The sequence below is a fragment of the Xyrauchen texanus genome, chromosome 21 (assembly GCF_025860055.1).
Source record: "Xyrauchen texanus isolate HMW12.3.18 chromosome 21, RBS_HiC_50CHRs, whole genome shotgun sequence".
Taxonomy (NCBI): Eukaryota; Metazoa; Chordata; class Actinopteri; order Cypriniformes; family Catostomidae; genus Xyrauchen; species Xyrauchen texanus.
In genome coordinates, this window is record NC_068296.1 from 31,378,818 (window position 1) to 31,406,241 (window position 27,424).

The window sequence follows — 27,424 nt, forward strand, 5'->3', positions numbered from 1 at the left end:
AACATCCACAATGGGGAAACAATAGATATAAACAAGGGAAAACATCCACGACATGCTCAGGCAGGAACACAGACCAGACTATCCAAGACATTAACATATGAACATACAACGACCGACGAAGACTGACAAACAACCAGGGTTTAAATACAGAGGGATAATGATGATCAAATTAACCACAGGTGAGAACAATGAAGTGCATAGGCAGTGATGACGGCAGGGAATTATGGGAAGTGTAGTTTATGACAAGTGAAACACGGGGCAGACAACAGGGGATCGTGACCGCAACACGCTTAATCTCTCTTTATGTCAGAAGATATACAAATATCAGTTTGTGTGACTGATTGAGTCAAATGAAATGGAGACATTTCTTTATCTCTAAGTTGTGAAGACAATAAAGCACACATGAGATCAAACAGTAAAAGCAAAATACAATGAAAAGTATGAAGTAAAAATTAACAGAAATTAGTTAATATTATGAATATAACATGAAAGTGATAAAAAAAAGAAGTAAAACAGAAGTATATTTAATCCCTTTAAGTCGCAGACACACGGCTTGCTTTTAAAAACTCAAATTAGATCCATTGTTTAACACCCATTTGGTTAAACTACTACAACCATCCCACAAACCCTTACATTGAGCACATTTACATGCACACCAGCACACTGATTTCTTCCAAAAAATCACATTATTTAAAAAATAAACCTGACAAAGTAATAACAAAAATCCTGTTATACTCTGCTTTAGACATCAAAACATGAAGAGGCATGCGCACAACAACTGCGCACATTGGATAAGTTGGTAAGACGTTTTTTTTCATCTGAATTTCATGTCAATGAAAACTTTGGGCAATTATCTTTTTAATGAATCTTTACGTAGAAAATATGACTAGTTAAAACATGAAGTGCAGTGGTATAGCTTCACCCAGTATGCGCTCTCTTGTGTACTTTCAGGCTTTCTGAATGAGTGAAACTCTTTCCACATATTAGACACTTGTATGGTCTTTCACCAGTATGGATTCTTCTGTGTCGTTCCAAATTAGCTTTTCTAGAAAACACCTTTCCACAATCTAAGCAGACATGAGCTCTAATAGCAATATGTTTTTTCTGCTGCTTTTTAAAATGATTTCCTGCAAGAGAACACAAAGATGGCTTTTCATATTCATGAATTTTCAGGTGTGTTTTTAAGGCTGATGCAGAAGTAAAATCTGTACCACACTGATGGCATGTCAAAAGGTTTTGTCCAGTGTTAATTTTCATGTGAGTATTAAAGCCCTTTTTACGTGCAAAACTCTCCCCACACTGGTGGCATGTGAAAGGCTTGTCTCCCGTGTGAATTCTCATGTGAGTATTAAGGACCTTTTTGTGTGCAAAACTCTCCCCACACTGGAGGCATGTGAAAGGCTTCTCTCCAGTGTGAATTCTCATGTGAGAAATAAAGCCCTTTTGACTTGCAAAACTCTCCCCACACTGGTGGCATTCAAAAGCCTTCTCTCCAGTGTGAATTCTAATGTGAATTTTAAGTTGCCATTTAGTTCTGAAACTCTTCTCACACTGGATGCATGAAAATGGCTTCTCTCCAGTGTGATTTCTAATGTGTGTATTAAGTTGAAATTTAGTTATGAAACTCTTTTCACACAGATGGCATGCATAGGGCTTATCTCCAGTGTGAATTCTGATGTGCAAGTTAAGTTCGCCTTTACGCCTGAAACTTGTCCCACACCGATCACATTTAAAAGGCTTCTCTCCAGTGTGAATTCGCATGTGACTCGTAACGGTTGTTTTGTCTGAAAAACCTTTCCCACACCGAGGGCAGATAAAAGGCCTCTCTTCATTGTGAGCTCTCATGTGCCTTTTAAAGTGTGCTTGATACGAGAAACTCTTCCAACATAGCATGCATGTAAAAGGTTTCTCTCCAGTGTGAATTCTCATGTGCACATCATGGTTTCCTTTAGTTCTGAAACTCTTTCCACAATGAATGCAGGTGTAAGGCTTTTCTTCAGTGTGAATTATCATGTGATTACCAAGGATTCCTTTTCTGCAGAAGCTCTTTTCACACTGAGGACACTTGAAAGGCTTATCTCCAGTGTGGATTCTAATGTGTGCTTCAAGGTTTACTTTACACCTGAAACTCTTTTCACACTGGGGACAGGTAAAAGGCTTCTCTCCAGTGTGGATTCTAATGTGTGCTTCAAGGTTTACTTTACACCGGAAACTCTTTTCACACTGAGGGCAGGTGAAAGAATTTCTGGCTCCAGTTGTTTTTTGGGAGGAATACATTTCCATCTGTGAGCAGTTATAAAAAAAATATCTAGTTGTGAAATGTTGTTTCCGATACTCATTTCTCTCCTCCACTTCATGCAGTTCTTCTCGTTCCTCTTTCAATTTCATCATGTCTAAAATAAAACACATCAAAGTCAAAATTAATATAAAAAAAAGATACATATGATAGGAAATAAAAGTGAACAAGTATCTCTTTTTTAATTGTCTTTACAGTGAGGGAAAAAAGTATTTGATCCCCTGCTGATTTTGTACGTTTTCCCACTGACAAACAAATTATCAGTCTATAATTTCTAAAATGTTATAAAATGAATTGCATTTTAATGAGGGAAATAAGTATTCAACCCACTCTCAATCAGAGGTTTCTGGCTACCAGGTGTCTTTTATACAGGTAACGAGCTGAGATTAGGAGCAAACTCTTAAAGGGAATGCTACCAATCTCAGCATGTTACCTGTATAAAAGACACCTGTTCACAGAAGCAATCAATCAATCAGATTCCAAACTCTACACCATGGCCAAGACCAAAGAGCTGTCCAAGGATGTCAGGGACAAGATTGTAGATCTACACAAGGCTGGAATGGGCTACAAGACCATCGCCAAGCAGCTTGGTGAGAAGGTGATAACAGTTGGTGCGATTAATCGCAAATGGAAGAAACACAAAAGAACTGTCATTCTCCCTCGGTCTGGGGCTCCATGCAAGATCTCACCACATGGAGTTGCAATGATCATGAGAATGGTGAGGAATCAGCCCAGAACTACACAGGAGGATCTTGTCAATGATCTCAAGGCAGCTGGGACCATAGTCACCAAGAAAACAATTGGTAACATACTACGCCATGAAGGACTGAAATCCTGCAGCTCCCGCAAGGTCCCCCTGCTCAAGAAAGCACCTGTACAGGCCCGTCTGAAGTTTACCAATGAACATCTGAATGATTCAGAGGAAAACTGGGTGAAAGTGTTGTGGTCAGATGAGACCAAAATCGAGCTCTTTGGCATCAACTCAACTCGCCATGTTTGGAGTAGGAGGAATGCTGCCTATGACCCCAAGAACACCATCCCCACTGTCAAACATGGAGGTGGAAACATTATGCTTTGGGTGTTTTTCTGCTAAGGGGACAGGACAACTTCACCACATCAAAGGGATGATGGACGGGGCCATGTACCATCAAATCAGCCAGGGCATGGAAAATGGGTCGTGGATGGGTATTCCAGCATGACAATGACCCAAAACATATGGCCAAGGCAACAAAGGAGTAGCTCAAGAAGAAGCACCTTAAGGTCCTGGAGTGGCATTGCCAGTCTCCAGACCTTAATCCCTTAGAAATTCTGTGGAGGGAGCTGAAGGTTTGAGTTGCCAAACGTCAGCCTCAAAACCTTAATGACTTGGAGCAAAGAGGAGTGGGACAAAATCCCTCCTGAGATGTGTGCAAACCTGGTGGCCAACTACAAGAAACGTCTGACCTCTGTGATTGCCAACAAGGGTTTTGCCACCAATTACTAAGTCATGTTTTGCAGAGGGGTCGAATACTTATTTCCCTCATTAAAATGCAATTCAATTTATAACATTTTTGACATGCGTTTTCTGGATTTTTTTGTTGTTATTCTGTCTCTCACTGTTCATATTAATCTACCATTAAAATTATAGACTGATCATTTGTTTGTCAGTGGGCAAATGTACAAAATCAGCAGGGGATCAAATACTTTTTTCCCTCACTGTATTTACAGTTCACAAAACTTGCCATCAAATCTTTTAGATGATTGAAATTCAAAGTTATGATCATTTAGTTTTGTGTTCTCCAACATTTTTTGCCGTAAGTATTCCCCACAGTGCCATCAGTAAAGCTCAAGAACCTCTTCATTGACACAAAACAAAAGATTTGTACCGAAGACTAAATATCATTGTTATCATTAATATTGTAATATCCCCGAAGTTCAAGTATTCTGTAGAAGTCTGTACTGTGTTCTCAGTTGTGAATATATCTGGTGGTCCGGTTGTAGCAACAACAAAGCAAGCTTTTGCTTGAATGCCCCATCTTGCGAGTGGGGGTCTGCTGCTCTCGTGCACTCTCATGGACATGCACAGGAGAGGAACAGCCAGTAAAGATTTTCACTAAATAATACATCCGATTTCAGTTTGTTTCTCACCAAACATTGTATGCCTTAAGAAAGGTGTAAGTTGCAAATTATTATTTAAAGCAAAAATGTAATTTCTGCATCACTAGAAAATAAACAATGTTTTTAAAAAAGCTTTCAGAATATGTGAACTAACCCTTTAAGAAATATAGATTTTACAAAATTTAATTTATCATTAATTTTTCAACATTTTGGTTCATATATTGTTTGTTGATTAAATGCATCATTTGTACTCTTTACAAGTATTTACATTGATATGTAAAATAAGCGCTAAAACAGTATTGTTGTTTCTTTAACAGCAACAGATCAGTGAGACTCAGAAGTGTTTTGGTTGAGCGCATATTAACAAAAAGTATATATTTTTTATATAACTTAGTTTCTTAATTTGTTTTATTTATGTCTTTATTATTAAACTAGTAGAGGATATGGTATTTTACAGCTCCTTTGATTTTATTACTTCAGCCACCAAATTTAGTGAACTGCCTGAAACAATGTTATCATTCATAAACAGCATTAATAAAGAATCAAGAATGGACACCAACCTCCTCCTTCAATTGTATCTTCAATTTTAACTCTGCGTGCTTCTGCACAACTCATGTCTTTACTCTTCTCTTTAATAAACGCTTTGTAAACTTCAATAAACTCTTTAATAAACATGTTATCAATAGTGTGTTACACCGATTTAATTTGTTATCTGGAGATATTTCTGCTTGTTTGTTTCAAAGCGCGTCTTCGTCACGTTTATGATGATTCTTCCTCTTCTTCTGTAAAGTAACTGATGGATATAACGTTTACAAGGATGAAAATTTAACAAGCATTTACCGAGCTGAAACTCGCACACATTTACTACACAATAAATGTAGGTACCGCGCGGTTAGAGTCTAAAGTAAAGATGAGTTTCATTCAAAGTCTGATGTCAGATTATCCTGCTTGATATCTCCTGATTGCGACCACAAAGTGTTCTGTTGCGCGATGCTCGAAAGATTGCGTATAAAGAAACACTATGGATTGTTTGTAATGTATGAATCTCGACTCTAAAATTAATGTTTACAATTGTGCTATCTGGCTGGGAGCCGCCATGTTTGTGTTACGTCACACCAAAAGGGTGGATCCAGCGCAATGAGCATTCTTTTACGCAGACACTATAAATAAACACTGATATATATATACCAAGTTAATCACAAACGTATATCAAATTCATTAAACACTGACAGCCTCCCTTGCTTTCTTGTTTTTTGAAAATTGTATAATAATAATAATAATCATTTACATTTTATGTGTAGGCTATAGCACATTTCATACATAAAATGCAGCTCAAAGCGCCTCACATTTGGAAGTTTAAAAACATAGAACTATAATTTCAGACAAGTAAAACAAATCATGGCAATTCAAATTAAACAGTACAAAGATAAAATTTTAAAATTAATTAAAATAAATGTACATAAAACAAAAGTAAAAAGAAACAAATTGAATATAATGATTTAAAATATATGTCTTCAAATGATTGTCTAAGATCAATTGGTAAAGCATTCCAGATTTTTGGCACATAATGGGTATAAAGCAGCTTCACCAGATTTCTTAAGATTGATATTACAATATGTAAGAAATTCTGCATTGGAAGACCTCAAACTGCGAGTTGGAACATAATTTGATAATGCCGTCCTCTGCGATATTCCTCCAGAAAAAGCATGTCTACTGTGGAAAGAACTGCAAAATCTCTTGGTCAAAAGGGCCATAGAAAATGTTCCTCTTCCAGAGAAAGAGTCAGGTTATTACAGTAGATACTTCCTGGTTCCCAAGAAGGATGGGGGGTTGCGTCCGATTTTAGACCTTCGAGGCTTGAATCGCTCAGTCAGGGCGTTCAAGTTTAAGATGCTAACCATCAAGACGGTCGTGTCTCAAATCCAACAGCACGATTGGTTGGTCACAATCGATCTCATGGACGCATATTTCATATAGAAATTCTGCCACAACAAGGTTCGCTTTCGGGGGCGAAGCTTTCCAATATCAACATTCACGAAGTGCATGAATGCCGCACTGGCTACTTTGTGACTCCGGGGCATCCGCATTCTGAATTATATAGTTGACTGGCTGATACTAGCACAGTCACAAGAACTGGCATTTCAGCACAGGGATATCGTCTTAGCTCATCTGGTTTCTCTAGGTCTGAGGCTCAATGTCAAAAAGAGCATTCTCTCTCCCACTCAGGAAATTACCTATCTGGGGGTTGTGTGGAATTCGATCATGATGCGGGCACCATTCAGAACACCCTGAGCAAGTCAGGCTAGGCCAAGGTTGCACTGTTCGTCAGTATCAACGAATACTAGGTCTCATGGCATCTTTGGGCCTTCTGCACATGATACCATTTCAGTTGTGGCTCAGAGCCAGGGGATTTCATCCAAGAGAGAGTTCCCAAAGGCAGATAAGGGTTACGCGCCGCATGCTTCATACCCTTTCTATGTGGTTCAGACCCAGGTTCCTCACTTTGGCTTCCAATCTAGGTGCGTCTTGCCGTTGCAAGTTTCTAACGACAGATGCCTCCCTGACGGGCTGGGGAGCAGTCTTGATTGGTCGACCAGCTCAAGGGGAATGGAAGGATCATCAGCTCGATTGGCACATCAACTGCCTCAAGTTGATGACTGTATTTCTGGCTCTGAAATACTTCCTCCAGTATTTGAGAGGCTGCCATGTCCTGGTGCAGGTGGACAACACAGAAGTAGTCTCTTTCATAAACCATCAAGGAGGTCTACGTTCATGCCAGCTGAACAGACTAGCACGGCAGATTCTCCTTTGGATCCAGGGCAAGCTCCTGTCAATCAGTTTATATCCCTGGATGCCTGAATGTGGGAGCAGATTTACCGCTCTCAGGGTTTATGTGGCCACTCTATAGTGGCGTAAGTCAGGGCAACTATTCATTTGGGGGTCGTAACAAAGGGGCGGCCACCTCCAAGCAAACTATGTCAAATTGGGTGAGGGATGCTATTGCCCTGGCCTATGAGGCACGTGGTCAAGCTTCGCCAGTAGGTATCAGAACTCACTCTACCAGAGGGGTCACCTCCCCTAAAGCTTTGGCCAGAGGTGTCCCTCTGCAACATTTTTGTAATGCGGCGGGGCTGGTCCTCTCCACATACATTCATAAGATTCTATAGTTTGGATGTTCATGCCACTCCGGGTTCTTATGTCCTTGAGTCTACATCACAAGCTCATGTGAGCACAACTACACAACCGTAAGGGGTCCAGACATCCACAGTGCGGCGGCATGGGTATTCTCGTTCCCAAAGCGCTATATCAGCGCAGCATCAAAGTGAAGCTTTTTGATAGGGAACGTCTCGAGTTACATAAATGTAATATTCCTGTTCCCTGATATAAGCGGAACGAGATGCTGTGCTTCATTGCCGCACTGAGGATGCCCCAGGACTGCTCTTCAGACAAAATATCTGACTATACACCTGTGGCGCATCTATTTATAGCCCCTGTATCGGCGGATGCTATAAATTCTAGTAAATCTAACTGACGTGTTGCACACATATTCACAACTGGTCACTCCTAAAAATGTTCCCAAAGCACTAAATCAGTGCAGCAAATCGTTCCGCTTTTATCAGGGAACAGGGGTTACAGTTAAGTAACCCGAGACTTTTTCCATATACTCCTGAAACCAATCCCCTCTCCTCCTGCGGCAGCTGCAGAGGGACACCCGAGGGAGACGCACAAGGATGGGGCAGAGCGCGGATATTTAAGGAGGATTTGGTGGTGGCCCAGCCTTGCGTGCTTCAGCCAGGGCTGGGAGCATGCTGACACAGAGACGGAATGGCACATGGAAAAACGAAGTATACCCAACTATTGTTTTCATGTAAATTAATACATGCAATTTGATTACAATGATTGTAAATATTTATTATAATACCATAAATACTATTTCAAGTAACAGATAAAGTGTTAAGTTTCTCTATAGAAATTGTGTTCAATGCAGTTTTTTGTTATTTAAAAGTGACCAACAGTACTGCTACTGCAATTGTAGAATGACTCACCTAGATGTGCTGAGGAAGGAATAGAAATAGAGTATAGGAATAGAGTAATTAAAGTAAGAAATTTCTTAATTGTTATAATGAGGTCTTTCGTGAGCCATAATGACCAACAATTATATACGGAGTTTCTTTTTCCCCCCCTTTTCCTTTCATTTATCACCCTTCATTTATAATGTTCAATATTTTGTGCTGATAAGCAGTTTATTTAACTCTATTGTACCAGTTTTTGTTTTATCTTTATAAAAAAGTTTAAATGGAAGCACTTGGGAACACATACAGTGCATTCAGAAAGAACCCCTTTACCTTTTCACATTTTGTTATGTTGCAGTCTAATGCTAAAATCATTTAAATGAATTTTACCCTCATCAATCTACTGTACACTTAACACCTCATAATGACAAATCAAAAACAGGATTTTAGATTTTTTTTTTGCAAATATATTAAAAATAAAACTGAAATATCACATTGACAAGTATTTAGACCCTTTGATACAGCACTTAAAATGTAGCCCAGGTTCATCCCATTAGTCTTCATAAACTTTGAACTGTTTCTATACATTGATTGGTAAATTAAATTGAATAGACATGATAAGGAAAGGAACACACCTGCCTACAGGTCTCTCAGCTGACAGTGTATATTGGAGCAAAAACCAAGCTATGAGGTCAAAGTATCTGCCTGCAGAGCTCAGAGATACGATTGATTGAAGCACAGATCAGGGGAGTACGGTGACCTCCATAATTCTTAAATGGATCATGTTTTGAACAACTAGGCCTTTTACTAAAGCTGACTCTCTGGGCAAGCTGTATAATCTAGGAAGAATGGCATTTGTGAGAGAGGTGACAAAGAATCCGAGGGTCACTCGGCTGAGCTCCAGTGATCCTGTGTGGAGATGGGAGAAAAATATCCAGACAGTCAACCTTTTCTGCAACACTCCACTGATCATGGGCTTTATAGTAGAATGGCCAGACAAAAGCCTCAGTAAAAGATTAATGAATAGTGAAGTGGTCAGAATACTTTTTAAATGTACTGTATATTGTTAGAGTAACCACTGTATTTAAATGTGAGTACCATAAAACTGTATAAAGGTGTTTTTGTGTAGGCACAGAAAAGACACAGATGAGAATACACTAATTAGAGAAACTGATAGGGATAAACAGTCATCAGAAACAACATCATCCAGTACTGTTACTCCCAACCATAAAAAAGCATTCTTGGGAAAAAATAAATGGTATAGATGTTTGGTTTGTTAACAAATCACACATTTGAACCGGTTCTTTTCAGTGAACTGAATGAACCAGTTCACCAATTCGTAATTAATGGGTTGTAGAATTTTGCCTCTTGAGTCAACACTGATCCACAAGTTACTCAATAGTAACCTGTCTCTCAGATGTGCCTTACACTCCGATGAGCCAAAAATGAGAGTGATGTGATTCTGGCGATGTCTGCTTTTCCTAACTTCTTTGCAATGAAACACTCTGACTAGCACAGATCAGACTGACTGAACCATCCGGATGCAACAGTTCTCGAGTCAACAGTAAACTGAACAGGGAACCGTCTCTCTCAGACTTGCCTGAAATGCTGAGAACAGATGAGTGAGCTGCTGAAGCTGTGAGCATGTGTGTACCTACACTGTAAAAAAAATCCTGTTGTTTTTACAAAACAAATCTGGCAGCTGTGGTTGCCAGAATAATTATGTAGAAAATACAGTTAAAATGTTAACCACTTTACAGAACAACCTGTACATTTCACAGTTTAAAATGATTGTAATTTACATGCTGGCACTGAAATAAAAAATTCTGTTAAATTTACAGTAAAATGTTTTTATTAACATGCCTTCTGAAACTGTACAATTCTGTTGTTTACTTTATAAGGTATTTGTTAATCAGCATAGTAACTTCAGAAGAGTACATAATGACATTTCATCAAAGTTGAACATGAGGAAGTTCATCAAAAGAGGCTCTTCCTGGAGAAATGACTAAAGAACTTATCATGACAGTGCTCAATGTCACTCACACAAACACTAAACACCATCATGGTAACACATGTGAGATTTAAATAATGCAGTAAACATTAACTAAATTACATCAAACATAACACAGAACACCCCAGTGTATGTAACTGATATTAAAAATATGATGAAACATAACTATTCCCAGAAAATATAATGAAATGTAATGGGTCACGCAGGGAATTGTGGGAACACATATTACTGTTTTTTACTGTAATTTTAACAATAATTTACTGTAAAAATAGTACATGTACTCTCTTGTTCTTTTTACCATTCATTTTACAGGAAAATAATTTTTACATAATTTTATTGTGAAAACTACTGTATTGTCCTTTAAAATATATTAAAACATTTTACAGTATATTTTACAGTTAATATTCATTAATCAATTTCTGTAGCATTTTTACAGTATTTTACTGTTAAAATTACTGACATTTTTTACACTGTCGGATTTGAATGAGGCGAAATGTAAACTTCTTTAATAAAAAAAAATACAACTTACTGGAATATGCTTGACTTTTAATGACATTTTATTAAAACTATACCAATATGTGTCATTTGTATTCTATGTGCAGGATCACTGAATGAAACATGGATGAAATTAAACACACTAACCCTAACCCTATCTTAACTGAATAAAAGGTAAAAGTCCAAAATGTGTTCTTAAATATGGCTTTATTTGAATGTGTTTGTTTTGTGATGTCAAAATGATGACCTTTTGATATAGTAAAGCAAAACTAAAATAATGTAAAATTGCAGAATTTTGTTTTTGTAAATGGTTAATTGAAACAAACTTGTTTACGGAAATTAATCAGACTTCCCATCGCTAATACATAGCTTTTCAAAGAACAATACCCTTGTAAGATTCAGTCACTTTATTAGACTTCTCTTTGTGTCAGGGATAGCAACATATCAGAGTTTGTCTGATAACCCGAGACTGTCAACACCTTGTCATGTTAACTTAAGGGGGTGGCCATTATCAACCTTGAAAGAGGACCTCTTCCTGTATAAGCCACATCCAGCTATTTTAATGATACAAACATTAAAAATTATGCTGCTTAATATTGCATGGCAGTGGTGGACTGGCCATCGGGAGTACCGGACGTTTTCCCAGTGGGCTGCTGGGTAATTTTGGCCGGCCCGCTACTGTGCAAGCACCAGCCCATCCTACAGGCAATATAGGCAGCTGCCCTGGGCTCCAACATGGCAGCACTAAACCTGAAATATAGTGAGAATCAATAAAATTTGTAAGGTCAAAACAGTTTATTTTCTTTTATTTTGAAATTGCTCACACAGTGGCGCGGTTTCCATATGCAGCTTATTCCATAACTCGCATGGACTTCATTATTTGACATACAAATTACAATAATGGTGACAACCCAAAACAACATATTAGGGATAAGATGAGCTCTGAATAATCACAAATTGACAAATAACTGCAAGTTTCAACAAATACAATAACAGCAGCGTAAAAGAAATCAGCAAACAGTAAATCTATGAGCAGTGCATAGTCATTTGCATAATTTATTGCATAAACCACAAAGCATTACAAGGACCAGAAGTGCAGCTTGCTGTATAATGCTCATACCTGATAAAAATGCAGACAATGAATCATGAAAAATATTTCTTTGTGGCTATTTGAGTCTTACTTTGTTTAAAGGAATACAGAAACAGCGCTTGTCAAAGCAAAGGGCTTTTCTACTTTCTTAAGAATAATCTGGGAAGGAATTAAAACAATTAATATGCAAAGATTTACTTCACTTTAAAAGGTATGTATATAAAAATGTTTACATATATTTTCAACTCAAAGCAGCAGGATGTGGCTCTCTCGCTCTCAAACTGTTGCATCCGGCTTGTCTTTATCCCTCTCCTCGGCTGATTACCCAGATTGGAGGCACGGCATGTGCACTCATGGCCCCACCCTCCTCCTCGTCACAGGGTTCCTTTACTCCTGAAACTTTTTTCACACTGATGGCAGGTGAAAGGCTTCTCTACAGCATGAATTCTCATGTGCCTATGAAGGTTTCCTTTCTTTATTAAACTCTTTTCACACTGTGGGCAGTTAAAAAAAAAAATATATATATATATATATATATATATATATATATATATATATGTACGCTTATACTGTAGCCTCCGAGCCACCAGGGATCATTTAAACATTGTTTAGATACTATCCACATTATTATTGAGTACCATTATGCTTTGCGGCCAATGGGTGGAAATTCTGGTTTAGTGTAAAACAAGTATTGTGCTGTGATATCGCTGCATGAAATATGACAGAAACTTGAGAATATACGGCAGAAGAATTAAAGTGAGGTGATATCGTTCTTCCCCACCAATCTGTTAAATTAATGAAGGATGGGTGGATGATATGAAAAAATGGACAAACATTACATAAGGAAACATTTTTAGTCATTTTGTTGAGTTTTGTCTAGTGATGGAGAAGCTATGAATAACATGAAAAGTTCCAAAGCTTATCAGTATTTGCACAGCAGCAAGGTTGAATGTATTTTGAATAAGACCGTAGATAATTACGTTTACTTAGCAGATATTGAGCCTAGTCAGAGCTTGAAGAGTCCATTCCATTTTTGTACTTCAAGAAATAACAAAGTGACATTGATGAGTTTGCAGGTTAGTGCATGAAACTGGATTAACTGCACAAACTGAACAATCAGAAATTCAGATGTTCATTATGCACATTTATTATATTTATGTTTATTATATAGCATAGAACAGGTCTTTCATTCAAGCTGTCAAACCAGAAAATGACATACTTGTAACTGAAAATACATTGTGAAGGCTTTATGAAAGATGCATATACACAATATATCATCCAGCGATGGCTAGAGTAAATAATCGTCGTTCTTTGATAATGATTTGGGTCAAATTTATTGGAAAACTATGCTAGTTGTGCTCCGTGGCACTGCAGAATTTTGGCACAGAGAGTTGGTGGTGTGTGTGTGTACCTTTGTAGAAAACAATTGTTTGGAATTTTAGAATAAGCCATGTAATCTGCCAGACCATCTGGTGTGCGACTCCCTTTAATTTACCCTGCCGATCACACATAGCAAAGTTGAGTTAGTAAATATTTTTGAAAAGACAAAGACTATTATGCAACAAGAAGCACAATTTATATCTGAAAAAATCCTTATATACAGATATATCGATTATCGATGCTTGAAAAAGGCATAGATAACAAGCCCATTGATAATGACACATCATGTTACAAATTATGTGGTTTCTTTTCCCTTAAGGATGTGAATGCAGTCAGACAGGTGAAGACAGGGGCATCCTGCACAGATCCTCAAATAAAATGGAATGCAAATGTCACAAAGCATCTCACTATAACTCAGTCCCTCTACTTCAACCCAGAAAGAACAAACCAACCGTAGACTACTCCAATCTCATGAAGAGTTTAAAAGCATTGTAGATGCGTCTGTGATGGCTCCCCTTTTTCAGCTTCTGGCAAATGGCCTCTTGCAGCATTGTTACAGAGCAAGTGGAGAAAGGGTATCTGAAAACAACACAGAGCTACCATTTGACTCATCCTTACCTCGGAAGACCAGAAAACACAGACAGGTTAACACAGGAAATACACATGCAGACCTAATGTCAAGTATGCATGACACCAGGAGAATACGCATTACAGCAAGTACAGCTAAAAGGGTCCCAAAATGCACTTGTCCCATACATTTAAGGGAAACCCATCTACCAAGTACAGCAGCAATAATGACCTAGGATGTAGAGCCCTAGTATGTAAAGCAGATTGGTGTTGTGGTCTGTTCTGACGAGCCGTGGTTAGCAGCCAGCACATTGATGCTATACACATATTAGAGGTGACGAGCCAATTCAAGTGCTCCAAGTCACTTGCCAAATTTATGAACCAGCCAAATGGAGATATGAAATCCCTGGGTGATGGGCAATTAATAATACATCCAAACATTTCAAATGGGTATTACCTCCAAAGCCAGTTGACCATGTTGTGCCTGAAAACTCAAGTCATGCAAAAACCTCATCTGGAAAACAAATTAAGAGCTGGCTCAAGACATTCCTTTTGATGAGATGTACACAAAAGCTGAGGTGAAGTGTCTCTTAACTTTTTAATAGAGCTGTCAGAATTAGAGGATTAACTCATGTGATTAATTAAAAAAGTTTAACACATTAATTTTTCTTCTTAATCGTGATTAACACATGTACCGTTAATACAGCATAAACACTTGTTGGGAGGGCGGAATGTTTGTAACATGTCTGCCCGTAATCATTACACTGACGCACGCACACACCACAAACACAATAGCTTCCCTGTCAGTGATAAATAAATGGAGAAAGGACCTTTTAGCGCTAGTATTTTTCAGTATTATGTATTTTCAGCCTATGTAAGGCACATTTTATTTCAACAGAAGCACGTCAAGTCTCAACTTTCACCAAAACGCAGAATAAGACGTTTTTCTGCAAGCACTTTTCCCATAGAGTTCAAAGCAACACTTGAAGCTGATGTTGACACTCTGATGCGAATCATGAACACAGCTTCACGATTGCTTTAGGAGAGTGGATAGCCACAGTCTATCGTCAGATTAATATTGTTGAGGATATGAGTTGAAGAGATTTAATGCCTGTTGCAATAAAAATGCAACCTATGGGGGCACTAGTTCTTACAATTAGTCAGCCTGCGCTAGTAGTCGTTCCTACTGTTTCTCACTGTGATGTTATTGGAGGACGGCACATCTGGCCATAGCTTTTGAAAATGTTAGACCTCAAAGACCAGTTTTAGACCAGTTAAATTAAAATATCATTACAATTTGACATGAAATTAGTTCTCTTATCTCTATAAATGTACATTCTGCAGTGTAGAATGTTTTATAAAATGTGCAGCAGTGTTCAGTGCATTAAATCATTAACATAACGATCAATATAAATCATTAACAAGACGATCAATATATCATGAATCAATCAATCAAACTCACTCAGAAGGTAGACCGTTTCAGACATGCTTAACCACGCATCGATTTATTAAATTCATATATGTGGTTACAGACAAATTATATAGAACAGTTAAAATCCCTCACGATGCTGAAACTTCTCCGTCTTGCCTGCACTCATCTCCAGTCTGCAAGGAGACAGATGACATGATGCCATTTGCATAATATTAAAATTCTCAGCTTTTTCTTGTCACTGCCCATGGCGATCTCTGGTGCCAATGGCCATGGCAGCTTGTGTCAGCAGACGTTGCTATGCTCTCATCGAAAACAAATTAGATTGTGTCGCTGGAAGTTTGAACAGGGCATTTTTCAGGAGGATAATTTGAGGACCAGTTATCATGCAAAATGGGAAATGGACCTTATACCACATGTCCAAAGACAAGATCATTTGTGCTAAAACCGGTGCTCTCTTGAACGACTTCTCTGAAGGCCAACAGTAACTTCCCAGTCATCAGACAATTTCAATAAGCTCAAAACAGGGACTTTTGAGTTTAGTGGAACCTTTCTAAAGAGCCCTGAATCTGCGCATGGTAAGTAGAAGACCCGTTATGCTTAATGTAGAGCTGACACAGGACATTCACAAAGAGGCGTGATGTAAAATTGGTGCCCTGATCAGTTTGAAATTGTTTTAAAATTGGTGCCCTGATCCTTTAAGGATGCCAAAAATAAAATACAAAAATTGAGTATGAGCTTTCGTGATATATTTAGTTGTGAAAGACCTAAGTGGATAGGCAGCAGGATATCCAGTAGCTTAACACATTACAGTCAAGAAATAATTACAACCAGATTTAGACCAAGGCAAAGGAACAACACAATCTAGAATCAAATATTAAAATGGCTTTGCATCAACTTCAATGGGACAGAGAGTAGGTTTGATAGTCTGATTTGGTTTCCCAATAATTTGACAGGTATGGCACATTTAAATTTAATTTGAATTGTCTATCTTAAGATGCAGTCAGTAAGCAGTGAAAACATCGGGGTATTCTTTGTTAATAGGTAATAAAAATACAATTGTACATTGTTAGTTCATAGTGCATTAACGTTAACAAATACAACTTTAGATTTTAAAAAATGTATTACTATATGTTGAAATTAACATTAACTAAGCTAAATAAATGCTTAATAAGTATGGTCCATTATTGTTAGTAACATTTTTAAAGCATTACTTCGGCCTAAATTAATCCAAAAGCCCAACCAGGTCAACCTGGATGAGATGGCAGATTATGTTGTACTATAGTTAGTTCCCTATATTGAAACCTCCACAATACCAATCAGATTTTCACAACAGAAAAGGCTGGCACTCAATAATTCAACAAGCGGTTGTGGATGGTAAAGGGATGTTCTGGGACCTAAATGTTGGGACAGTCAGGGAGGAAACACGACGCCGGTGTCCTCAGAAATTCACACCTTTGGGCTTGGGCCACTACAAGTAATACATTCTGTGGCAGAGTTAGAAAAACATTCGGAACTAATGCAGGTTAAATTATTTTGGTGACCTGCTTACCCATTGCAGAATTGTTGAAACTTTATCCTCGCAGACTAGCAGAGGGTCAATAACAAGTCATGCCCGTAGTGTCGTTGAACATGCTTTTGGGAGGTTGAAAGTCCATCCATCCATCCATCTTCTATAGCCACTTGTACTATTTAGGGTCACTGGTAGTGCTGGAGCCCATCCTGTCTGTCTCGGGCCGAAGGCAGGATGTACCCCGGACAGTCCATCACAGGGCTAACACACACAGACATACACATTCATGGGCAATTTAGTGTTTCCAATTCACTTGATATGCATGTTTTTCGACTGTGGTAGAACCGGGGACCACCTTGCTGTGAGAAGACAATGCTACCCACTGATCCACAGTGCTGCTCTGGACAGGAAAGTGTCTCAGTAAAAGTAATTACTGCAGTGTAAATGTTGTTGTTGATATGGAGGAGTCATACTGTTCACTGCACAACCTTTGTTAATTACACATGGAGAGATTTTCATGGAGAGTAGGGTGATGTCAAAGATACTATACGACCTATCATGTTAAATTGTTAATGAGAGGTCACATGTAAGAAGTGCTGCAGCAGCACTAATTTTTATATTGCTTTATTATATTTAGATTTTCAAATAAAGTTTTTGTTTACACTCAATTTGTTACTTTCACACAGTGCTGTGTTCTTTCACCTACTTAGTATGACATTACACTATATCAGACTCCAGTGTAAGTATATACAGATGTTGACTTTCTCAACCGCCCAATAGCCTCTATTTTGATATCAGACTAGGACATTATTTATATCTCAAAAAATTCACATAAGTGGACATTACAGAAAACAAAAGTTGCTCATCAAACAACCGTTTAGAAAATGTGCCCCTCAATAAAAAGTATTTATCATATTGAAACTGCGTTTTCAACACAGTTAAGAGTGCTTGCCACATTAGAACATCAGACTATCTAACAAATTAAAATAAAAAAATAAACTACTCAAACTAACTTTTACTTAGATTATTATTATTATTATTACTTTTATTCTTTTTAATGGCATATAAACATATATGTATATCTGTTTATACATTTTATGTTACCAGTGCTTTGACAATGTAAAGCTTATTTTTACCATGCTAATAAAGTTACCTGAATCTGTATAGTAAATACAAATAGTAACTAACCAATAGCCTCAAATGTGATAGCAGAATAGGACTTTATTTACATATAAAAATTGTCAATGGGTTTAAAAGTTGCTCTTCAGACAAATATTTATGGCATATGCCCATCACACAAAACCGGTGCTGTAAGAAAAATATTTACATGAAATGCCTATCAAAGCATAAAAGAAAAGTCTATTTGCCATAATGTCTATGTCCTAGGGAGAAGAGCTGAAGCCAAATTTTTGAAAACAGAGGCAAATGTCTCCGTTTCCTTCTCTCTACGTGCCATCTCCTCTCGCCTAAGTCTTGCCTCATGTTCCATCTCCTTTTGCCTCATCTCCATCTCTCTATTCATCTCCTCACGCCTCAACTCCCGCTCTTGTTTCATCTGTTGCTGTGTCATCTCCCTCATGCACTGCAAAAACTCACTGGTCGCCAAACTGGAAGCTCTGCGTTTGCGGTTCTCTGTAAAAACAAAACACACAGAAATCAATTAAGCATAACATCCAGGATGTTTTCTAGGTTCACCTATAAAATGTCTGATTAGTTTCTAAGAGCACCTACAGTATATGTCCAACTGTACAGTTTGGTTAATTAAACTCCAAAATACCTGGTCTGGTCCTTTGCGTTATAAGATGTGAACCCCCTCTGATTAGGCATTGTGGAGTGGCAGGTCTCTCTGCAATATACAAACATTTAGGAATAATTATTTATTGAAATCAATTAAAGAAATTTAAAAGACATTTGATTACTATTTTCTGCAATCTTGATAACTGTAGGTATGTACCAAGTGTAGATTGAAAAGACATTTGATCACTATTTTCTGCAATCTTTATAACTGTAGGTATGTGTGTAAGTGTAGATGTTCTCAGTGGAGCTGTACATGGTCCCTCATCTCCTTCTTCTGACTCCAGGGAAGCACTCGGAGATGATGAATCATCTAGCACACATACAAACCAAATACTTATGTTATCAACTAATCAAGAATATCGAGTTTAAATAATATGTAAAAGTAAGCTAGCAAGCAAGATAAATTAATGTTGACAACTTACCGACCGTAACGGCAATAGTGTCATGAGTGGTCTCTTCACTAACAGCGTGACGATGTCCCAGCACACCGTCCATGATTTTGAACCATGGAAAATTCTTCCTTTGGGCACCACTTTGTCCATTGTGCGTCTTCACGGATTTGTACTGTGCCCGCAATTTCTTTAATTTTTCCCGAACCTGTACTGTTGTGCGCTTGATACACAACTTGGAAAGTTCGGCAACAATATACTTAATAACTTCTTCATTTCTGCAGACGCCGTCAATCTGACGTTGCACATTTTCATCAGCCCAAATGTTCAGAAGAGCGCTGATTTCATCTACTGACCAGTACTGACGATTTTCCATTCTCTGTTGATCTGTTTTTGGTAAGCCGGTAGCTATATGAAAGATTTGAGAAATTAGTATCTTGGTGCTGGCCCTCTGACCTGACTCTGGTCTATTGACATTGACCCTGCTTGAACCCCTTGTTGGCCCATTGGCCCCGTGAAAGCCCAGAGGATGCACGATGAAGCATAGTGACATTGGGAACACAACTGGCCCAGGCATGCACAAGCATGACCTAATTTGGCCCAATAGTGGAACGCGGCTATTCAGTTCCATTCTGTGTCATTTGAGCCATCATTTATTCTGTGTCATATACTTGGCCCCATCTTCTGGTAACCACATGTTATTAGAGTGCACAATCCTCTCTGACCATATTTGGATGACTTCCACCTCTGGTTGCAGCATTCTGAATCCTAACACTAGAGATCGAATGCTTTTTACTATATTCAAGTATATTTCATTTTTATAATATTGGATCACCGGTGAATGGCGGCATCTGGTGGGTGTTTCAGAAATTGCAAACAAGACCGCCATTGCAGCACTGCCTGTGCTTTTGCAATGTGTTGTATGAATTAATAAACTTTATTCAAAGCTTCATTCATTCATGCTCAAGTGAGATGTGTAACATAAATTCTTGATGTGTAGTTTAGGGTTAATACTATAAGAAACACAGACAAACTCACGTAGTGAAAGACAAAACCAGCAAACTGCCAAAGACACAACATTACTTTACATTAATCAAATGAAAGAGCCATAGATGTGTGCATATTGGGAAAAAAAATGGTTTCATTTAATTCTCAGTTGCCTGTGCTTATTAGTCTGTAAAGTCTGTGCTAGTTAGTCTGTTCTGACAGAATGCCCAATCCGCGAATGAGTCGGCTCTTGTAGGTGAACGTTGGAAGCCAGCTCAAATAATAGCATCCTTCATTTTTACATTTATTTCAATTTGTGTGATGCTGACGTTTTGCAACTTGATATTTATTTTTCTTTGAATGCTGTTCAGACTGTATTTGTTTTGAATGGTTAGATTTATATGCACTTTGTTTATACACAATAAAAAGTTATACTTTAAATGCAAATGTTTAATAGCATTGTTTTTTATAACAAACCAGTGCATTTTTAAATACATTGTGGTTAAGGTAGAGTATGATTTCATTTGATATAATTATATATAATATATATATATAATAATACATATTTATTTAGAATTGTTTTAACACCAATTATAATCAAACTATCGCAAACTGTTTGACTTGAAAAATACGAAATATTTTTTTAAAGAGCCGTTTGGGCGGCCAAAAGAGCCGGCTCTTTTTGGTGAGCAGAGCCGAACGAGCAGGCTCACTCATTTACTATTTAACTTTATTTAGCTACGAATCATCATCTATGTAATTACTGCAATGTGAAAATCTATTTCTTATATCCACGACACCATTAGAGTATTATTTTTGCGTAAATGTATAGAAATTAATGGGGCAATTGTGTGTGTCCAAAATGTATTTGTGTTGGGTGACAATGAGTGTTAAGAAGTGGGTGTCATTTGCTGATATTTTGCTCACTGTAAAACACAAAAAAAATAGTGCTCTTTCAGCAGGTATTTCATTATGCAGCTGCTATAATTTAGATCAAAGGCATTTATAATAATTCTGATGCCATTCACGGTGGACTATTTGCATTTAGCCTAATAAACAACACCTAAACCTTTTAATACTGTAGTTTAAAATGAAAGATTACATTTATGCAAAGTTGGTAGACTCCAATGACATTTATTTATGTTCTCCATTTAAAAAATTAATAATGAATACATTTGGACTATTATTATTGATGTTGCTGCTGCTGTTTTTTTAATTATTATATAAAAACATGGTATGTTATTACAGTTGTAATATTTTTTCTCTGTTGGTTCCTCTTAATAAATAAATAAGATCTTTTTCCTATTTGAGTACAAGCTCTATTTTTTACTTTTATAATTTAAAGATGAAATCATTTCAAACATTTCTGACGCTGGACAACATACTACACCATTTCCGATGAAGTCATTTGATCCAGGAAACCTAATGTGTGTTTAGCTAGATAGCACATTATGTGTTGAGTGCACATTGTGCGTTGTGTTGATTATTAGATAATCTACACAACGCACAATGCATCCGATTATGCTGAAAGTGTGCTCGTTTTAACAGGAATCGCATCCTATAAATAATAGTATGTGACAATTTATGTTCCGTTTATTTTAAGTAACACCTGTTTACATGTAACATGTACAGTATGTCAAAGAGATATACTTAGCTATTACTCGCTAAATCTTTGTCTGTGAGAAAAACAAATAGGCTGGATTTATTGTAATCTTTGAGAACTTTCAAATGACATATGCCACATGGCTATTTGATCAGTTTGATGTTTTTATCGATTACAATTAAATGTGCAGTGCAGAATTATTAATAAATTATCAAAACATAACACTTCTGATTTATCTGCAAATTTCAAATAATGCCTACATGAATTGTAACATAGAGCTTCCCAGCTTTATAATGATACCTATTTTTGCAATATTGCAATATTTTGATAATAATCTTATTCTCGGCAGGCCCTCCACGCTTAAAGGTTTAACTTCCTGTATATATAATTTGTTAAAGGGGTCATGACATGAGGAGTCAAGTTTCCCATGATCATACAGTAAGCTTGAGAACTCAACTTCCTTCTCAATAGAAAAAGAACATTTAATTAAACAAAGCTGCAAAAACGGCTTGTTTGGAATTTGTGGATTTTGTGATGTCGCAAGGACCAAATACCTCTTTAATCCTTTTGTTTGATCACCGTGTTTCTGGTGATGTGCGGCATGTTTTAAGAATACAAAAAATGTCTGTTCTGGTCCATTCCACTTCTACTTTTGGCTTATATCAGAGCGGATTGCTTGTTAACCAGGAAGAACCATTTTCTTCCGATTGAGTTTCAAATATGGCTGTATTCGAGAGGCTGCATGATGATAGCAAATCATAACAGAGTGTGTTAACACTGAAGTTTAAAGGAGACGCAGAGGCCAAAAATAGAGCGCTTCAGACAGAGGGCCAGAGACAGGGTCGAAAATTATACTATAATACTAAATTATGGCTGTTTTTAAAATTAAAACTTTAACATTATCAGGGGACCTCAGGGAAGATAAAAATCACACACACAGTTGAAGTCCGAAGTTTACATACACCTTAGCAAAATACATTTAAACTCAGTTTTTCACAATTCCTGACATTTAATCAAAGAAAACATTCCCTGTCTTAGGTCAGTTAGGATCACTAATTTATTTTAAGAATGTGAAATGTCAGAATAATCGTAGAGATAATAATTTATTTCAGCTTTTATTTATTTCATCACATTCCCAGTGGGTCAGAAGTTTACATCCACTTTGTTTGTATTTGGTAGCATTGTCTTTAAATTGTTTAACTTGGGTCAAACATTTTGGGTAGCCTTCCACAAGCATCTCACAAGAAGTTACTGGAATTGTGTCAAATTCTTTTTTTATCCTATTTTGTCTCTCCTTGCTCGCACATGATTTTTCAGTTTGGATTGAAGTCAGTTCTTTGTGATGGACACTATAATACCTTGACTTTGTTGTCCTTAAGCCAGTGGTTCCCATACTTTTTATAATGGCGTACCACTTCAAACATTCATCATCCTTTTGCGTACCCCCTCTCTAACGGATAGATAACATTCACACAAGGTAATTTGAAAATATGTCTGTTTAACACAAATATCTTTGTAAAACAACTCCCTTAAATTAAACATGTTATATTTGTACATGTTATATTAATCATATACATACTGAATACATGGCTTACCGATTGAAATGCTAGATATGATATAACTGCATAAATTGAAAACTCCCCCCTCATCACGTCGCGGTATGCAAGAATAGCGTTCGTTTCTGTGCCTGGAATTGTGCATCATTGCAGGTATGGCATTGTCGGCCAAATTCGAGCATTGCGGCTAAGTATCTGTGCAATTGTGCGGCCAGCTCAAGGTGCTTTTTTGTCACGTTTGACACTGTTAGCAAGGTTGAGCTCATTTGCTGAAAAAAATAATGTAAAAACAGGTCTCTAGTGTGCGAGCAAATGTGAGTGAAAATTACTGCATGTGAATGTGGAAAATAATTTGCACTGGATGTCTGACACCTGTCATCAAAACTTATACCATCAGAATCAAAACTCCCTATGAATCTAACCTTAAATACAAAATGATGTTTTAAACTGCAAAAAAAAAAATCGTGGATGACTGACATATGTACGGAAGAGGATTAGGGCCAAGCAATAATAAAAAAATAAAACCATCTCGAGATTAAAGTCATTATAATGCGAGATTAAACTTGTTAAATTTCGAGAAAAAAGTCGAAATACAATCTTGAGAATAAACTCATTAAATATCGAGATTAAAGTCATTATAATGCGAGATTAAACTCGTTAAATTTCGAGAAAAATGTTGAAATACAATCTTGAGAATAAACTCATTAAATATGTGAAGTATTTTACTTGCTATGTCACCTAGCACTGGACTGGCCGAAACATTACTTGTGTGATGCACGACGCATGAATGGATGCAATTTTTTAACCGCAAAAGATAGGGTTATTTAATTTTTCTGACCTTTATGACAAAACCATTTTGGTGTTTCTACACTAGAGGACACACAAAATAATTTTTGACATTGAGAAATACATGAACTGGGTTTGAATGTTATTTTTAGACTGTGATGAAATTAAAAGAACGGTAAATCTCTGAATGATATTCGCGTACTCTCATTGTTACCTCATGTACCCCCAAGGGTATGTGTATTCCAGTTTGGGAAACACTGCCTTAAGCCATTTTGCCACAACTTTGGAGGTTTGCATGGGGTCATTGTCCATTTGTCTTGTAAAGTTACATTTTTGTTTCATTAGACCAGAGGACATTTCTCCAAAAAGTAAGATCATTTTCCCACATGTGCACTTGCAAAGTGTAGTCTGGCTTTTTTATGTCAGTTTTGGAACAGACTTTCAGGATATGTGGATATAGGACTAATTTTACTGTGGATATATATACTTGTCTACCTGTTTCCTCCAGCATCTTCACAAGTTCCTTTGCTGTTGTTCTGGGATTGATTTGCACTTTTCGCACCAAATTACGTCCATCTGTAGGAGACAGAAAGTGTCTCCTTCCTGAGCAGTTTTACTATTGTTTGTACAGAAGGACGTGGTACCTTTAGGCGTTTGGACATCGCTGCTAATAATTTACCAGATTTGTGGAGGTCGACAAATATCATTTTATTTTTTTCTGAGATCTTGGCTGATTTCTTTTGATTATCACATGATGTCAAGCAAAGAGGCACTGAATTTGAAGGTAGTCCTTAAAATAAGTGCACAAATTAAATTAACACCTCCAATTTACTCCAATTAGCTTATCAGAAGCTAATTGGTGAATTGTCTAAAGGCTTGAAATCATTTTCTGGAATTTTCCAAGCTGCTTAAAGGCATAGTTAACTTAGTGTATGTAAACTTCTGACCCAATGGAATTGTGATAGTCAATTAAAAGTGAAAAAATCTGACTGTAAACAATTGTTGGAAAAATGAATAATTACTAATCTGTGGAGTGGTTCAAAAATTAGATTTAATGGCTTCAACCTAAGTGTATGTAAACTTCTGACTTCAACTGTATATATATAAGATTATGTCATGATTTCAGGGTATCTGTAAAAGAACAACAATGTAAAAGTAATTCAGCACATGTTCCCTCTTGTCTTGCTGAGAAACATGTGATTGAAGAGAAGGACCATAATTAGGCTATATACCTTAAAAATCATTCCATCTGAATAAAACTAGAGGTAAGAATTGAGAAAGTAGCACATCCCCGTATATTTTTCAACCACCAAATATGGTTAATTTCCTGAAACTTTGTTTCCTAAAAATTCCTCATCAAATGTCAATAATAAAGAATCAATAATGGACACCAACCTCCTTGTTCCACTGTATCTTCAATTTTAACTCTGCATGCTTCTGCACAACTTATGTCTTCACTCTCCTCTTTAATAACCTCCATCACCTTATCAATAGTGTGTTACACCGATTTAATTTGTTATCTGGAGATATTTCTGCTTGTTTGTTTGAAAGCGTGTCTTCGTCACGTTTATGATGATTCTTCCTCTTCTTCTGTAAAGTAACTGATGGATATAACGTTTACAAGGATGAAAATTTAACAAGCATTTACCGAGCTGAAACTCGCACACATTTACTACACAATAAATGTAGGTACCGCGCGGTTAGAGTCTAAAGTAAAGATGAGTTTCGTTCAAAGTCTGATGTCAGATTATCCTGCTTGATATCTCCTGATTGCGACCACAAAGTGTTCTGTTGCGCGATGCTCGAAAGATTGCGTATAAAGAAACACTATGGATTGTTTGTAATATATGAATCTCGACTCGTTCCTGAATGTTATTGGTTTAAAGGTTAATGTTTACCATTGTGCTAACTATGCATCTGGCTGGAAGCCGCCATGTTTGGGCGACTTCTTTTCTTCTTCTTCGGTAATTTCATGTCGAGCAACATACGGTTGGTGAATACCGCCATCTACAGTTATTAGTGAAATCAGTGTGGGCAATACAGTTTATTCTATCTAGCGCACACATTGAAATAAATAAATATAAGCAATCCAGTACATAATACATCCCTACATGATAGGTCTAGGTTGATGCGTGTTCAGACCCATTACCTAAACTATCCTATATTACTGAATCATATGCATACATTTAGTCTTGTATCTTCTAAAAATGCCATAATTGCTCTGTACACAATTATATTCCATAATCCATCCCCTAACAACCATTCCAAAGAAAAACTACCTTTATCAATATTACATACACTGTAATATAGTACTTCCCTTTCCTCTACAAACTGTCTGCATAGCATAATAATATGTTTAACAGCTTCCATTACTCCACAATACTGACATTGACCCGAGTTAGGTTTACCATTAGAAACAATGTAGAATTAAGACCTGTATGTCCGAGTCTCAATCTAGATAACAACACCTCTTTTCTATATCTTCCTGTTTCCAGACACTCCACTCACAGATGGTTGAATCTTGAAATACTATCTCTCAATTTGAAATGTATTCCATCTTTTCTGATATTCACTGACCACCTCTTTCTTCACTATGGATTTGACCTCACCCTTACCCAAAGAGACCTGTACATCTTCAGTTCTTTTTCCAGCTGCCTTCTTGGAGAGCTTATCTGCCTCATTTTCTTTTATCCCTGCTGGTATCCAACAAAAAGGAATACTGATTCCCATTTTATTTATTTAGTTTATCTTCTCTCAAAGACTGAAATTAATCCAAACTATTAAGGGTTGATTAGGAATCAGAAAATACAATTAATGTGTCTTCTACCCACTGAAGGCCCACAATTATGACAACTAACTCTACAGAGTAAACCCAGGGGTGTAGCAGTCATTTTAAAAGTGGGGGGACACAGTCAGTCTAGGTGGCTTGCACAGACCCAACACTTACAGAGCAGTATTAATATATTACAGTATATATTAATATATAAGTATGATAGGTGTGTTGTGTCGCTCTCATCCAGAAATATCAATATTAAAAGTACACTTTAAAAAGTACGTTCCCCAACTCTGCAAATTATTAAAAGAACACGTTTTATCAGACAAACACTTACTACGCAAAGACATTTCTAACTGAAAATGTTGACTATATCGAGACAAAATCGAATTTACTACATATCAGGGACATTTAAATTAATATGACGGATGAAATCCATGATGGAAATTGTAAAACTCAGTCCGTCACATATTTGTTGTGCAATCTCTGTGTGTTAGCTGTAAAGCTGCCACTTGTGATTCAATGGCAAAAAAAATCAGAAAATACAATGAAGAACACAAGTGAGGGGAGAAGTCTCTATTCACCTATTATCCATACTAAATATAATGTGAAAAGTTTTCTGTCAAAAATGTTATCTTGAAT

The 27,424-nt window shown here is 37.1% G+C and overlaps 2 protein-coding genes across 3 annotated transcripts; both read right to left on the reverse strand.

Annotated features, from left to right (window-relative positions):
- Positions 1–918: 918 nt before the first annotated feature.
- LOC127661492 (gastrula zinc finger protein XlCGF57.1-like) lies at positions 919–2,388 on the reverse strand. The gene has a single exon (XM_052152226.1). It carries the CDS (start codon positions 2,386–2,388, stop codon positions 919–921), a length of 1,470 nt encoding a protein of 489 aa, XP_052008186.1.
- A 15,180-nt stretch (positions 2,389–17,568) lies between these two features.
- si:dkey-11o15.10 (myb/SANT-like DNA-binding domain-containing protein) lies at positions 17,569–25,954 on the reverse strand. Of its 2 annotated transcripts, XM_052152118.1 has the most exons (5): positions 25,405–25,954; positions 19,111–19,485; positions 18,846–18,998; positions 18,669–18,737; positions 17,569–18,523 (listed from the first exon to the last, which is right to left on the reverse strand). In XM_052152118.1, the coding sequence occupies exons 1-5, from the start codon at positions 25,487–25,489 to the stop codon at positions 18,267–18,269; spliced, it is 939 nt and encodes a 312-aa protein (XP_052008078.1). In that variant the 5' UTR covers positions 25,490–25,954; the 3' UTR covers positions 17,569–18,266. The 2 variants fall into 2 exon arrangements, with proteins under 2 accessions (XP_052008078.1, XP_052008077.1); XM_052152117.1 differs by lacking the exon at positions 25,405–25,954 and having other exon boundaries at positions 19,111–22,003.
- Between the last annotated feature and the right edge of the window lie 1,470 nt (positions 25,955–27,424).

Coding starts and splice junctions, on each gene's coding strand:
- LOC127661492 (XM_052152226.1), bottom strand. CDS start 2,388: ATGAAATTGAAAGAGGAACGAGAAGAACTGCATGAAGTGGAGGAGAGA.
- si:dkey-11o15.10 (XM_052152117.1), bottom strand. CDS start 19,708: ATGGAACTGAATAGCCGCGTTCCACTATTGGGCCAAATTAGGTCATGC. Junction 18,738..18,845: donor GTCTTTTCAATCTACACTTG/GTACATACCTAC, acceptor TGTATATTGCAG/AGAGACCTGCCACTCCACAA. Junction 18,524..18,668: donor AACGCAAAGGACCAGACCAG/GTATTTTGGAGT, acceptor TTGTTTTTACAG/AGAACCGCAAACGCAGAGCT.